Genomic DNA, 16,977 nt, shown 5'->3' with positions numbered 1-16,977 from the left:
TTCCTCTTCTTTGGGAAATCTCAGTTTTTACTCTTAAGGCCTTCAACTGATTGAATGAGGCCCACCCACATTACTGAGGGTAATCTCCTTTACTTAAAGTTAATCACATCTACGAATACCTTCCAGCAACATCTAGACTAGTAGTTAACCAAACAACTGGTCACCATAGCCTTCCCAAGTTGACACATAAAATTTACTATTGAAGAAGTATTGGCCCTCATTGATCATCCACAGATCTTATCTTCTTCTTGTGATTCCTGAGTATCATCTGATGTACAGTTCCAGCCACCCTACACTTTAAAACTTCTCCCTGGACTAGGGTTTTGTAGCATATATAAGCTTTGCAGAGCCCAATAGTTCCCTTCCCAAATACAGCATGTACATATAAAAGAACCAAGATTTTATATATATCACATAGTAAATATGGGACCTGTTCCCTAATCACAAAAGGACATTCTAAAGTGTTTTAAGAGAGAAGATAAGGCTGACTGTTACAGCCAATGGGTATTCAGCTGATAAATTGTATTTATCACTTAAGGCAGACCTTTGTCTCATTTTTGATCCCCATATCCTGAGTACCACTTTATTTGAAACAGCATTTACTATATACATACTATATGTCAGGAATTATTCTTTGTACTACTCAGATTGAAAACATGAGTAAGACATGTCCACAGGAGCCTGGGCACGGGCCTGACACAGAACAGGAACTCAATGACTGTTTCATGAATAAATAGTCATTTCAAGAATTTGCAAATCTTTTTAGTATTTATGTTTATTTGTAAGTTTCATTGCCATAATTAAATAAAATGAAATTTAATACTGAATAGCAGGTATATTACTTATATATCCTAGTGACCAATTCATTTTTCCCACACGGAAAATAAAATGGTTTAAAATCATTAGAGTTCTACAATATTTTTTTTCTTATTTAGAAGTGCCCAGTTAAAAATCTGCAGTGAAAATTTACTTTTTGGATGTGTCATATAAACATATATTTTTTTTTCTGTATTGAGCCACCTAATCATTAAATAGTTATATTGTTCTCTTTGGACAAAAGGAGCTGGAAAAATGGAAAATTTAAAGATTGATAAAGACGTAGTACCACTGCAGAGGGACTCCAATCCACTTCTAGATTTGACTTACTTTTATTTATTTATTGACAGATGTGATGAGATCATGATTAATAATGTCTTGTATCTTATCAAACTAGGAACAACCACAAGTGAATTCTCAGAAACACCTTTGTTGACAACAATTTCTTCATTAACTACAACAGGTAAAGGTGAAGGTGAGTAATCATTCATTTTGTCATTTCATTTTTGAGATATAATATTATAATAATTTTTATGTTGATACTTTTAAAGTGAAAAATCCAATTGTTTTTAGTATGTTTATAAGATTGTGCAAGCATCACCACTGCCTAATTCCAAAAGTTCTCATTGTGTTAAAAAGAAATCCTATATCCATTAGCCATTAATGGAATCCTGTATTACATTGCCTCTTTTCCCCAGCTCCTGATAACCAATTCTTCTACTTTCTGTCTTTATAGATTTGTCTATTCTGGATATTTCATATAAATGGAATCACACAATGTGTGGCCTTTTGTGCCTGGTTTACTTCACTTATCATAATGTTTTCAAGGTCATCCTTGTTGTAGCATGTATCAGTATTCCATTCCTGTTTATGGCTGACTAATATTCCATTGTATCAGTATATCATATATTTCATTTATCCATTCATCAGTTGATGGACATTTGTGTTATTTCCATTTTGTGCACAAGTATTTGTGTGAACATGTCTTTTCATTGGTCTTGGGTATATACTTAGGAATGGATTGCTGAGTCATATGGTAACTCTGTGTTGAACTTTTTGAAGAACTGCCAAACTATTTTCCAAAGCAGCTCCACTGTTTTACATTTCTATCATCAGTGTATGAGGGTTCTAATTGCTCCACCTCCTTGTTAACACTTGTTATTGTCTGTTTTATTATTATTATTATTATTATTATTATTATTATTATTATAGCCCTTCTAGTGGGCATGAAGTGGTACCACATTGTGGTTTTGGTTGCATTTTGCTAATTACTAATGAGGTTGAGCATCTTTATATGTGCTCCTTTGCCATTTTTTACCTACTTTTGAGTAATAGCTATTCAAATTCTTTGCTTATTTTTTTAAATAGGTTGTTTGTCTTTTTTATTTTTAAGTTGTGAGATTCATTATATGTTCTGGACATTAGACCCTCACCAGATACATGTTTTTGCAAGTATTTTTCCCATGCTGTGGGTTGCCTTCTTACTTTCTTGATGATAGCCTTTGAAACACAAAAGTTTTTAATTTTGATGGAGTCCGATTTATATTCTTTTCTTTTGTCACTCATGCTTTAGGTGTCATATCTAAGAAAACATTGCCCAATCTAAGGTTATGAAGATTTACACCTTTGCTTTCTTCTAAGAGTTTTATAGTTTTAGCTTTTACATTCAAGTTCTTTATTTTTGGATATGCTGTGAGGTAGGTGTTCCCAATTCATTCTTTTGCTTGTAAATATCCAGCTGTCCCAGCACCATTTGTTGAAAAACCATTCTTTTCTCTTCAAATACTCTTGGCACCCTTGTAGAAAATCATTAGATCATAGACATATTAATTTATTTCAGGACTCTCAGTTCTATTCCATTGACCTATATATGTCAATTCTTAGCCAGTACTACACAATTTTAATTGCTGTAGCTTTGCAATATGTTTTGAAATCAGGAAGTATGTGTTCACAAACTCCTTTCTTCTTTTTCAAGATTGTTTTTAACTATTTTGGCTCCCTTATAGTTTTACATGAATTTTAAAATAGACTTATCAATTTCTGTAAAAACCCAAGCAGGATTTTGATGATTGTGTTGACTTTGAGATCAATTTGAAGAACATTGCCATCTTAACAATGTTAAGCCTTCCAATCCATGAACATGGATGTCTTCCTACTTACTTAAGTTTTCTTTACTTTCTTTCAATGATGTTTTAGTTTTCAGTTAAGACTGGCACTTCTTCTGTTAAATATATTCATTAGTATTTTATTCTTTTTTATTCTACTGTAAATTGTGTTATTTTCTTAATTTCATTTTTGGATTGTTCATTCCAACTATGTAGAAATATAATTGACTTTCATACATTGGTCTTGTTCCCTGCAACATTGCAGAATTCATTTATTGTTTTTAAGTATTTTTTCAAATTTTGTGGACCCCATAGGATTTTCTATGTATGGAAGCACATCATATGAAAATAGAGATAGTTTTACTTCTTCCTTTTCAATCTGGATGCCTTTTATTTAATTTTCTTTCCTAACTGCACTGGCTAGAACCTCCAGAGCAAATCTGAATAGAAGTGGCAAGAGTGGAATCCTTATCTTGTTCCTGATTATGGGGGAAAACTTTCATTCAATCACCATTTTGAGGTTAGCTATGGGTTTTTCATAGGTGCCCTAATCATATTGAACAAGTTCCCTTCTATTCTTAGTTTTTTTGTTGTTGTTGTTGTTTTAGTTTTCTTTTACTCATGAATAAGTGTTGGATTTTGTCAAATGCTTTTGGAGCATCAAATGAGATGATCAGGTTTGTGGGTTTTCCTCCCTCCATTCTATTAACGTGGTGTATTACATTGATTGATTTCAATATGTTGAACCACATCTTGCATTCCTGGGATAAATCCCATTTGTTTATGGTGTATAATCTTTTTTAAATATTGTTAGATTTGGTTTGCTATTATTTTGCTGAGGATTTTGTATCTATATTCATGAAGGATATTAGTTGGTAGTTTTCTTTTCTTATGATGTCATAATTTAGTTTCGTATCAATGTAACACTGGCCTTGAAGAATGAGTTGGTAACTGTTCCCTCCTCTTCTATTTTTGTTGTTGTTGTTGTTGTTGCTGCTGTTGTTTGATAATTTGAAAAGAATTGGTGTTAATGCCTCAAATGTGTTTTAGAATTTACTAATGAAGACATCTAGTGCCAGGTTTTTCTTTGTGGAAGTATTTTGATTACTAACTCAGTATCTTTATTGGTTAATAAGCCTATTCAGATTTTATGTTTCTTCTTAAGTCAGTTTTGGTAGTTTGTGTCTCTCAGGAATTTTTCCGTTTCATCTATTTTTTTAAATAATATTTTTTATTGTAGAATATAACAAGTATACATAGAAATGATAACTTTCCAAGTGAAATTTAACAAGTAGTTGGAGAACAAATTTCAAAAATATTATAGGTTACAGTTCCACAGTTTCAGTTATTTCCTTATTGTGAAATATAACACATATACAAAAAAGGTAGTATCTTTCAAAGTATGTTTTGACAAGTAGTTATATAGGAAATTTCCAAAATTGTTATGAGTTACAGTACCATAGTTTCAGTTATTTCCTTACTGTGAGATATAACATATATACAAAAAGGTGACAGTTTTCAAGTTACAATTTAGCAAGTTGCTATAGAACAAATTTCAAATGGTTACAGTTTTCACCATTTCAATTCTTCCTTCTAGCTGTTATAATACCCCAGCAACTAAGAAAAAGAAAATTACATCAAGATACAGTATTCATAATCCTTTGTTAAATTCCATCTTGTCTGTTGCTACCCCTTCCTCAAGTTTAAACACTTTCCTGATCTTCAGCGATGTCTAGGCAGTGACCACCCTAACTTGTTCATGTTGGAAAGAGGTGTCAACCTTATGAGAGATGGGACACATCAGGTTGAAGTTCTTAAAGAGGCTATTGCCTCTGGGTTTTGGGACTTAGCTGGCATAGGATTTCTCTGGAGGATTTAAACTTCTGAAGAATAAACTTAGTGAGTGAAACCTTTATGGAGTCTCAGATAGGGATCTGGGTATTCTTTAAGATTTGGTGTGTGAATAAATCTTAATTAGAAAAAAAGAAGTAGTCCCAAAAACTATTTCATCTATTTTATCTAATTTATTGGCATATACTTGTTCATAGCACTCCATTATATCATTCTTATTTCCATAAAGTCAGTAGCAATGTTGTCTTTTGAATTCATGATTTTAGTAATTTGCATCTACTCTTATTTTCTCTTGGTCCATTTAACTAAAGATTTGTTGATTTTATTGATCTTTTAAAAGAACCAACATTTTCTGTATCGTTTTTCTCTCTTTCATTGGTGGGTCTGTACTCTTGGCCTGAGGAAACATCCTCTGTCCAGACCTCTGCTTCCATGTTTCTTCCCTTGAAAGGATTCTTCCTTCAATATTTATCTTCTCTGTCCCTTTTGTTCAGGCTGGCAGTGGTTCCATTCACACAAATTATGCAAAAACATGGTGGCCTTATATGTAGTTCACAGGGATCCAAACCATCAGAAAATAGAGCCTTCCATAGATCTTTCCTGCAAAATTGCATTTCCAATCCTGAGTTCCCCTGAAATGACTGACTGGTTCAATTAAACCCTCATATGGGACAATAGTCTCTGGGGACTTACTTTCTGGAAGCTCAGAATTTTCCAGACCATTAATTTCAGGTTTATTTGTGTCTAGGAGTTTAGTTCTCAGCTTACACCTTTCCTCTCACATTATATATAAACTGCAAGAAGAAACCAGGCTGCACTTTCCATGCTTAGCTTCAAAATCTCCTCAGCTAAATATCCAAGTTCATTGCTTTCAAGTTCTGCCTTCCATCTAATATCAGGACTCAAGTTATCTGCCACTTTACAACAAGGATAAACTTTACTAGTTTCCCATAATACATTCATCATTTGATGGAAATATGGAAAATGGGACTATATTTAACTTTGTATTTCTTTTTTTAACATGAGAGAAAATTGAAGTTATCAACTTAAACTTTATTGATGACATTCATCATTTTCTTCTAGAGCCTGGTCAGAAGTACCTTTAGCATCCATGTTTCCATCAACAGTCCCTTCAAATAAATCTAAGCATTTTCTATTAAGCACCTCACAATTCTTTCAACCTCTACCATTACCCAATTGTACAGCTATTTCCACATTTTTGGTATTTGTAATAGCCATACTCCGCTGGCCTGGTCCCATAATCTGTTTTATTTTCTTATGCTGCGCAACAAATACCATGAAATGGGTCAGGTTAAACAATGGAAATTTATTCACTTATGGTTTGAGGCTGGGGAAAAGTCCAAATCAAGGCATCATCAAGGTGATGCTTTCTTCCTGAAGACTGTGGTGTTCTGGGGCCAGCTGCTGGAGATCCTTGGTCCTTAGCTGTCACAGGGCAAGGCACATGGTGGGGTCTCCTGGTCTCTCCCTTCTTTTCTGGGTGTTGCTGATGTTCAGCTTCTGGCTTGTCCCGCTATGCTGTTTGAATTTCATTCTGCTTTTAAAGGTCTCCGGTAATAGGATTGAAACCTATCCTGATTGGTCTGGGTCACACCTTAACTGAAGTAGCCGTATCAAAAGGTCCAACTTACAGTGGGTCCACACCAACAGGAATGAATTAGATTTAAGAACATGTTTTTCTGAGATACATACAGCCTCAAACAACCACAAAAATTAAAAAGCAAGAAATATTATGGAGATTATTACAAAATATATTGTAAAAGCTCTAGACTCATCAGGCAGAGCATAGTAACCATGGCTTGCAAGTGCTTTGCAATTTTTTCAGAGTATTATTTCTACAATAGTGAATTTGGCTCTCATTTTAAGGGATACAGTATCATTATTTAAAGATTATCTAAAATTATTATTTAAAGATGTAAAAACAGTTTCTGAGAGGTTAAATAAGTTAACTCAAAAAGTATGTGATTTCTAATAACAGTTTAAAATCTGAAAACTTATACTTTGACTTCAAATCCTTTCTTTCCATTTAGCTAATTTATAACTAACTATTTTTAAGTGATTCGGTATTATTATTTTAATCTCAGTTATTATACTTGACTATTACATAGAGAGTATCTCAGGTATTAACAACTTAATAGGATATTTTTTTCCTAACTTCACAAAATGGATACTGAATTATGTAATATTTTGCTTCTCTTTTTTGTTTCTTGTAAATGTCCTTGTTCTTTCATTGCTTTCAGGCTATTTATTTGGTTAGATTGTCAGCCTGCTGTGGTTGGTTCTTTCTTTTGAGTAGCTTCTTTTATCTAAAATTGAAAACACACATCTAGATGTATGTGCATGCATGTGTGCGCATGCAAACACACACACACACACACACACACTGAACTAACTTGTTAGAATTGGGTCTAGAAAAGAGCAAATAAATCCAGATGAAAGCCCACGTGCTTAAGTAGAGGTTGGGCCATTAGCGTATGAACTTCACAACAGATCTTGTGACCTTTACTTGCTCGGACACTCTTAATCTTACCTTTAGAGAGGACAAGCAAGGTTACCATTTTAGGAACCTCACTAATAAGTAAGGCAATTGCTGCTTAATGTTTTCTTTTAATCAGAAGAAACTTTTACACATTAAAATCTTATGAGGAAGTCCAAAATGTCAATATTTCAAAAAATAGAAGTGAAACTGCTCTCATTGGTGGTGGTGGTATATTTTGGGGGTGGACTTCTTACCATTTCTCTCCCCTACCACCAAACACCAAAGGTAGTCCCTGAGGCCTCCCCTTTTATCCTTTAGGGCTCCAAGAATACAGTTAGAAACTACTGAAGTAAGGTATTATTATGTAAAGGCATTATTAGGTTTATTTAAATTCCATTTATAGTAAAGTAAAAAAAAAAATTAAAGTGCATTCTGCAACCCAAAAACAAACAAAGCAAACAAAACCTGACCTAGAAGTGATTCCATTGGTGATTGTTTTGTGAACTATAATTTTCAGAAAGGGAAGCTGGAATGTTCCAGAAGCTTTTAACGTCCCCATAAGCATTATTGCCGATTATTTATGGATAAATGAGAACTTGAGGGTAAATAGGATCAATAGCTATGAGAAAATAAAGAAGTCCCTACCAATGTTTTCTCTGACTCTAAGAAACATTTGTTAAAATAGGTTTTAAGGAAGAGGAAATTCAACATCTACTTGTTAGTGAAATCTCTAAGGAAGAACAAAGAGGCGAAAAAAAGGAATCCCAAATTCCTGGATGCCTCTGAGACTACCAAACTATCCAGCCCATTTGGTTGCTGGAGTATATGGGAATTCCTGGCCTGGCATCAGTCCTAAATTCCTTTTATGAACTTATCTTGGTGAACTGGATTAGATAATGGATAAATCTGGAGACGTCTACAGCCAAGACACGCAGTTAGCCTAGGCCTAAACTGTAGGGAGTCCTTGGTCATTTGCTCTGACTCATTTGCCCTGAGCTTATACCCAGGTATGATTTAGGCTTACAAGGCTGGGAGATTGCTAGACATGCATTTCCCTTGGTGCCTATCTTAACCCACCTTCTAAATGATGCAGAAAAGAGGAAAAATACAGAACTCACATGGAAATAAAACCCTCTCCATTTATTATCTCCCACATTGTCATAGAAATAGAATTTCTCTGAAACACTAACCCATAAAATTATCGAGTCCTACTTCTACCACCTACACTCCACCACCACCACTACTATTTTGTTGTCTTCAGAATCTGTGGATCTGTATTATAGCCTGGTTTCATTATCTGAGTTCCTCTTCACTAGGAGTAGAGTACAATAAGAGAGGAAGTCTTAAGTTCTCTTTACAGATTTACATGTTCAGTTTATACTCCTTCATATTTTTCCCCCTTGCATTTAACAGATAAACCTGCTTACAATGTGGAGTGTTGCTTTTCACCCCTAGAAAGGAGATCAGAATAATCTGAGAAAAGCCTTCAAGAAATGTCATTTCCAGTTTTTGCCAATGCTTTGGTACATTTGCTTTTTGAGGTTAGAGCACTGGTATGGACATTTAAGCCCTTCACAATCTTTGATGAGTGGCTCTTTAATATTACTCTGGAAGTCACTGAAATGAATCAGGACATTACTTTAATTAAATTCATTCAGACTACCCATGTTGTCATAGGAATAGAATTTCTATGACACACTAGCCGTAAAATGATCCCCCAAAATGGAGTTCCTCAGGCAATTGCATTAGAAAATATTACACTGTTTATATACTTCTGATGTTTTACAATGCATAATAACATATGAAAATATCTGTGAAGTCCTAGCATAAAGAAATCCATTTGACTCTTTAAACTCTATGTAGCCCCAAATTAATTTGACTATAGAGACCTCTTTTTCCATATAAAATCAAATAACATATCACAGAACTAGCATTCTATAAGCATATGTTTTGGAAAGTCTAACTTTGTCAAAAACTCACCCACATCCTTATTCTATTTCTCAAGACAAAAAGACTAGGCCAGTTACTTTTTTCTATGTACACCAGATTTAAAAAATACTGTAATTCAAATAATATAATTCCAAAGAATAAAGCTGCTTGATCCCCTTCTCTGAACATCTACCTCATAGAACCTCTCTTTCAAGTCAATCTGTTTTAACCAAACATTAAATTCCTAATATAATTAATGTTCTTATTTATTGCTTAACCCAAGAGATTTAATTGCCCATGAACAAAATGAATCTCACGTTAATAATTCCAAGACAATCATAAAACAGCCACTGTCCTTCATGCACTTATTCTACTTAGTCTTAGCCAATGGTTCTCACTTTAAGTGTAAGTTTAGAGTCAGAGCCCGTTCTCTACATCACAGTCTGGTATCAGTGTGACTCACTCAAGAACCTCTAATGTTAAATCCCCCTTATTCCAATTCAAATATGGATAGACATTCCTTATGTTTTCATGCATCCTAACTTTACCAAAATTCCAAGATTCAAAAAGACATGTTTTAAAAACACAAATTCTAAAACTAAAGCCAGCATTATCTTAATGTTCCAATTCTGTTATAAGTTAGTCTTGCTTAAGCAAAACAATGTTTGTCAAATCCAATACATATATTATTGTTTAGACTTCCAGAGCAATTGGCACCTGAAGACCAAAGCAGATACATATTGTTATCTGGGGAAAACTGGTGGTCAGATAAGAAAAATGAAACAGAGAAAATGCTTTAAATTTGAAGAATAGCTTCAAGATTATTTTCCTTTCCTGGTGTCAGTCGTCCTTGGCAGTAGTCCAAAATCTACTACCTGTGAACCCATAGTGCCATTGGGAAAGTTTCCCAACAAAAATTGATACATATCTGTGATCCCCATGTCTCAATAAATGCCAGTCACCCATGCATACAGCCTTCTCTCTTGATACTAGCCTTTGGGACATTTCTGGACATTCATAAAATCTGAAATTTTCTGAAAATTTCTTACAATGACTGCATTAGTCTCCATATATTTCACTCCATAATGTTTGAGTCCATCATGTCTAATTTAAAATATTTTGATTTACCTTTGAACAATTCAAGATTCCCTCCATTGCCTACTTGATGCTGCAAAATTAACAACATGTGCTAAATCGGATATGAGTTTTAATTCTGCTCTTTTTTCTGTGAAGGATGAAAATGTTCCACAATCATACTAGGAAATTCTCTGGCAAAATTTTTAGCATATATTCCCAGCCATTCCATTATCCTGCTCTTTCCTTTGTATTTGTCCAATCTGACAGCCTCCATATCTTCCTTAGCTGTGTATTCTCTTTTGTACCATCAAGATCACGGAGTATTCTTTCTTTCTCCTGAGGAATTCTTTAGTCCATCAGGTTAGCTTTGTCATGGTTTCCAAATTTAGCTCAACTGAGGAATCCTTCTGCAAATATTTTTGAAGTGGCACTCTTGTTCTGATATTCCCAAGTGTATGTCCTTGTGATTCCAGTAAGAAGCAAAACTTTCACCTCCATGTGTTCCTCCTTCCTCAGAAGCTGAGTTTCTGCTCCTTGGGTGATCTCTTCCACTTTTGTGCCATCATGAACATTAATTTCTGCTTTCCTGCTACAAAAATACCTTTCTCTACTTCCTCAAGCCTTTCCCTGTAACTCTCAACCTACTTCAAGATGCTTCTGAAGTTTGTGCCCATTCATATGTCTTCTTTCTCATGTATATGGTGTACACTGTAGTCTCTATCTGAATTTATTTCACTTTTGTTTGCATACCGACTCCTGAAGCATTTTACCTGAAGACATACTTATCCTACTGTCTCTGGCGTCTTCTTGTAAACTGTTTCTCAAGCATGAATCTCTTAACTGCACTAAGAATTTGCATGACACAGCAGACTCTTGGCACTTCTGGAAGGCACTAGAAATTTAGGCTTTCAGCTTATTCTGTAACAGGAATCTACTAAACTGCTTTCTCTACAAGACACATCTAGCTAACACCAAGTATGCACTAAATAGTATGTCTATCTTTCCTTTACTAATACAAAATTTTCCAGAATAGATTTAAAAAAAACTGGAGTCTGTTAATACTTTTCATTATTTTTATAATATTTGTGCAAATACAGATAGTTTCAAGTCATTTTATTCCAATGTTATCTTCTAAAATATCAGCTTATCCTGTCTTTGTTGTTAATACTTTTCTTAAAAAAAAATGAACTGTCATTTTATTCCAATGTTATTTTTTAAAATCTCAGCTTAGCCTTTCTTTATTGTTAATTTTTTTCCAAAAAAAAAAAATTAACTAAGTTTAATTGAAAGTTTAATCTATTTCCTGTTATCACTTCTCCCCTGGATATCGCATCAATCTAAAAATTCTCTCCTAAACCGTGTGAGAACTATGGTGCCATCTTGAACTACTGCCACTTCCTTACATAGCCCTTCTCAGGGTAGCAGAATGATTAATTTTTGCACTGGAAAGGATTGGATTAAGGTTTTGGCTCTCTTCCATTATAAGTTATCTGTCTGTGAGGAAATTATTTAATATCTCTGAGTCATATATAAAATAAAAATCATAATTATTACTTAATTTGTAGGATTATTATGATGGTCAAATGAGGATAACTATAGCAGGCATGTAGGAGAGTGTAAGTTTCCTCCACTTTCTTTCTTGCAATTAACTGGCCACCAAAAGGCACACATCAAATTGCGGGATTTCTGAAACTTGATCAGAAGTATTTCATCAAGTAAACTTCAAGCTGTAAGTGGATGTTAATATGTATATTAATGATACTATCTAGTGATTGGCTACACCTCTGATGAATGCTTTTCTGTTTGCATAACTAGGATACACAACCAATGCCACTAAGAATGAATTCATCATGACAAATGCAACAGTGACAAATAGCCTGCTTACAAATTCTGTTTCAACTTTAAAAAGTTCCCAACACAAGAGTAAGTATGAGAATTTGTGCTGATGTGTTAAACCAGTGTTTTCGACAGATCTAACCTCAGAATGATTTTCAGCCCACAGCTGCCAAGGAACCATGTCCCACCTATATTCTTTCCTAGTATTTACCAAATGGGACAAACATTTGGCAACCTTGCTTTGTACAGTGATACTCTGTCCCTCCATAGCCACAAATAATCAGAATACTATGGGTGCCAAGGAAAGTCAATTCAAGGCTGGAGAGCAATATGATATCACCTGGCACAAAAAGGTGAACTGAGCCAAAATTTAGACAACTTTGATGCAATTCTTAGAAAGAAACAAATTGCTAAAACTGACTTAAGGAGATAGGAAGTCTGAACAGACCTATAACAAATAAAGAGAACAACTTAAAAATTTGAAACGTTCCCATGAAAAAAATTCCAAGCCAGGTTGGCTTCAGTTATGAACTCTATAAAATATTTTAAAAAGAAATGATAACAATTGTTCCCAAACTCTTTCAGAAAGTGGAGGAGGAGGGCACACTGCACAGGTAATTATCTAAGGCCAGTGTTAATTTGGTGCCAAAATCAGAAAATCGTGTCACAAGAAAAGAGAACTACAGGCCAATATTTGTCATGATTATAGGTGCAGAAATCCTAGAAAAATAATAGCAAACCAAATTCAGTAACATATCAAATGGAATACAAAACATGTATTATACCATATTGGTATAATCAGTAGATGCAGAAAAAGTATTTGTCCAACCCTAATGCCCACTCATGATAAAAACTCTCAATGAACCACGAATATAAGGGAATTTCCTCAACCTGATAAAGGCAAAGATAACCCACAGATTAGCATCATACTTAATAATGAAAGACTAAATTCTTCCTCTTAAGATCTGAAACACAGCAAGGATGTATACTCTTGCCACTTTTATTCAACATTATACCCAGGGAAAGAAAAAGAAAGAAAGAGAGAGGGGGGTTGGAGGGAGAAGGAGAGGGAGGGAGGGAGAGGTGCAGGGAGAAAGGCATTCAGATTTCAAATGAAGAAATAAAATTGTTTTTATTAGCAGGTAATATGATCATCTGTGTAGAAAAACCAAATAATTCACAATAAAACTATTAGAACTAATAAAGGCTACCTTGAATTACAAGATCCAAGACTAATATACAAAAATCAATTATATTTATATAAGCAATAAAAACCCAAAATCAAATTAAAGAAATAATTTGATTCATTTTTAATATGAATTATAAAGCATAAAATAAACTTAACAATAGGAATAAACTTAACAATAGAAGTGCAAGATTTGCACACTGAACTATAAAACATATATGTGAGAAATTAAAGATCTAAATAAATGAAAATGCATTACATGTTCATGTATTGGAAGACTCAGTATTGTTAAGATGGTAATTCCCCCCAATTGATCAATAATTAATCAGTAGAGTTAATACAATCCCTATCAAAATTCCAGCAAGATTTTTTTGTAGAAATTGGTAAACTGATTTTAAACTGTATATGGAAATGGAATCACAATATATATGGAAAAGCCAAAACACTTTTAAAGAAGAACAAAGTTGGAGTATGTTCTGGTTTGAATCTATGTACCCCATAAAAGACTATGTTCTTTAATCCAGTCTTGTAGGGGCAGACCTATTGTGGGTGGGAACTTGTGATTAGGTTGTTTCCATGGAGATGTGACCCACACAATTGTGAGTGGAACCTTTTGATTAGATTATTTCCATGGAGATGTGACCCTGCCCATTCAAGGTGGATCTTAATTAGTTTACCAGAGTCCTTAAGAGAGCTCACAGAGGCAGAAATTCAGCAAAGCCAAGATAAATATTTAGAAATAAAATGCCCGGAGACAAGATGGCGACGTCTATTGAAACTACAACCAGGAGAGAAGCTAAGAGATGAAATCTAGAGTTTGCCCTGGAGAAGCTAAGAAAGGACCCACAGACACTTAAAGAGAAACATCCTGGGAGAAACAAGCGAGGACAAATAAGAGCGGAGAGAGAGAAGCTAAGACAGGAGCCCAGAGATATTTTGGAGAAAGCAATAGACACCAGAAGCTAACCCTGGGAGAGGCCTAGCACACTCCAGCCGAAGTGCCTTCCCATGTGACAGAAGAACCCCAGATGCCATTGGCCTTTCTTCAGAGAAGGTATCTACCTCTTGACGCCTTAATTGGAACATTTTCATAGCCTTAGAACTGTGAATTTGTGAACTAATAAACCCCCATTGTAAAAGCCAATCCATTTCTGGTGTATTGCATTTCTGCAGCTTTCGCAAACTGGAACAGAGGACTTGTACAACCCAATTTCAAAACTTACTCTAAAGTTATAATAATCAAAATGAGGTGGTATTAATATAATGACTGTTCATAGTAGTATTACTCCTAATAGCCAAAAATGGGAAACAATTCGTTTTTTTTTGGTAAACAATATGTGGAATATCCATACAATGGGGTACTATTGAACAATTAAAAGAAACAAAATACATGCTATAACTGGATGAACTCAAAAGCATTATGCTCATGATGTTCTCGTAGACATTGAGGACTGATGGTTTGGTATGCCGAGCCCTCTATCTTGGGGCTTGCCTTACTGAGGCTCATTGCTGCAAAGAAGAGGCTAAACCTGCTTATAACTTTGCCTAAGAGTCTTCCCCTGAGTGCCTCTTTGTTGCTCAGATGTGGCCCTCTCTCTCTCTCTAGCTAAGCCACCTCGGCAGGTGAACTCACTGCCCTCCCTTCTGCATGGGACCTGACTCCCAGAGGTATAAATCTCCCTGGCAATGCAGGTTATGACTCCTGGGGATGAACCTGGACCCAGCATCATGGGATTGAGAACATCTTGACCAAAAGGGGGAAGTGAAATGAAACAAAATAAAATTTCAGTGGCTGAAAGACTTCAAATGGAGTTGAGAGGTGACTCTGCTGGGCATTCTTATGCGCTACATAGATGTCCCTTTCTAGGTTTTGGTGAATTGGAATAGCTTGAAGTAAATACCTGAAGCTAACAAACTCCAACCTAGCGGCCTTGACTCTTGAAGATGATTGTATAACTATGTAGCTTACAAGGGGTGACAGTGTGGTGGTGAAAACCTTGTGAATCACACTCTCTTTACCCAGTATATGGATGGATGAGTAGAAAAATGGGGACAGGGATTAAATGAAGATCGGGGTGGGATGGGGGGGGATGATTCAGGTGTTCTTTTTACTTTTGTTTTTTATTCTTATTTTTATTCTTTATGGTGTAAATAAAATGTTCAAAAATGGATTGGGGTAATGAAGGTACAACTATATGATGGTACTGTGAACAGTTGATAGTACACTAAGGATGACTGTATGGTATGTGAATATATCTCAATAAAACCAAATTAGAAAAAAAATTTTTAAAAAAAGCATTATGCTCGGAGAAAGAGGCCATTCCCGAAGCACAATATATTCTATGACTGCATTTATAAGAAATATCCGAAAAACACATTTTTATAGGAACTGGGGGTGGGAATAGGAATTGACTGCAAAAGGACTTGATGCAAATGTTCTAAAACTGAAATGTGCAGACTGTTGCACAACTGTATAAATTTACTAAAGGTCATTGAGTTGTATATTTAAAATGATGAGTTTAATGATATGTAAATAGCACTTTTATAAAACTTTGCTTTTAAAGAAAAAAGAAAGAAAATGTTGATCTGGGCCAATCAAATTTCTGGGTAATCTGAATTAGAAAACACAAGCAAAAAAAAAAAAAAAATAGTGCTCGGAATTGAAGCTGCAAGGTTTTTTGTTTGTTTGTTTGTTTTTCTTAATTAAATTCAGTTTTATTGAGATATATTCATATACCATACAGTCATCCACGGTGTACAATCAACTGTTCACAGCACCATCATACAGTTATGCATCCATCACCCTAATCTATTTTTTAACATTTTCCTTACACCAGAAAGAATCAGAATCAGAATAAAAAATAAAAGTAAAAAAGAACACCCAAATCATCCCCCCCATCCCACCCTATTTTTCATTTAGTTTTTGTCCCCATTTTTCTACTCATCCATCCATACACTGGATAAAGGGAGTGTGATCCACAAGGTTTTCACAATCACACTGTTACCCCTTGTAAGTTACATTGTTATACAGTTGTCTTCAAGAGTCAAGGCTACTGGGTTGGAGTTTGATAGTTTCAGGTATTTACTTCTAGCTGTTCCAATACATTAAAACCTAAAAAGTGGTATCTATATAATATGTAATAATGTCCACCAGAGTGACCTCTCAACTCCATTTGAAATCTCTCAGCCACTGAAACTTTATTTCTTTTCATTTTGCATCCCCCTTTTGGTTAAGAAGATGTTCTCAATCCCAGGATGCCGGGTCAAGATTCATCCCCGGGAGTCATATCCTGCATTGCCAGGGAGATTTACACCCCTGGGAGTCAGGTCCCACATAGGGGTGAGGGCAGTGAGTTCACCTGCCGAGGTGGCTCAGTTAGAGAGAGAGAGGGCCACATCTGAGCAACAAAGAGGTTCTCAGGGTGAGACTCTTAGGCACAATTATAAGCAGGTTTAGCCTCTCCTTTGCAGTGACAAGCTTCATAAGGGCAAGCCCCAAGATAGAGGGCTCGACACACCAAGCCATCAGTCCTCAATGTTTGTGACAACATCAGCAACAATCCAGATGATGAAGTCTAACACTTCTGTATTTTCCTCCAGCTCCTCAGGGGGGCCCTGCATATATTTTATTCTCTGCCCAATGTGTCAAAGCTGCCAGGTTTTTTAGCAGGTGAGTC

The 16,977-nt window shown here is 35.1% G+C and overlaps 1 protein-coding gene across 2 annotated transcripts in view; it reads left to right on the top strand.

Annotated features, from left to right (window-relative positions):
• EMCN (endomucin) overlaps positions 1-16,977 on the top strand; it is a 112,980-nt gene that overhangs the window by 37,688 nt on the left and 58,315 nt on the right. For both annotated transcript variants that reach the window (XM_037830335.1, XM_037830336.1), the window contains exons 3-4: positions 1,214-1,291; positions 12,094-12,201. In XM_037830335.1, coding sequence (XP_037686263.1) covers positions 1,214-1,291; positions 12,094-12,201 — 186 coding nt within the window. The remainder of the gene's footprint in view (positions 1-1,213; positions 1,292-12,093; positions 12,202-16,977) is intronic.

Source organism: Choloepus didactylus, chromosome 3 (assembly GCF_015220235.1).
Source record: "Choloepus didactylus isolate mChoDid1 chromosome 3, mChoDid1.pri, whole genome shotgun sequence".
NCBI classification, from domain to species: Eukaryota; Metazoa; Chordata; class Mammalia; order Pilosa; family Megalonychidae; genus Choloepus; species Choloepus didactylus.
This window is presented reverse-complemented; position numbering and strand designations above follow the sequence as displayed.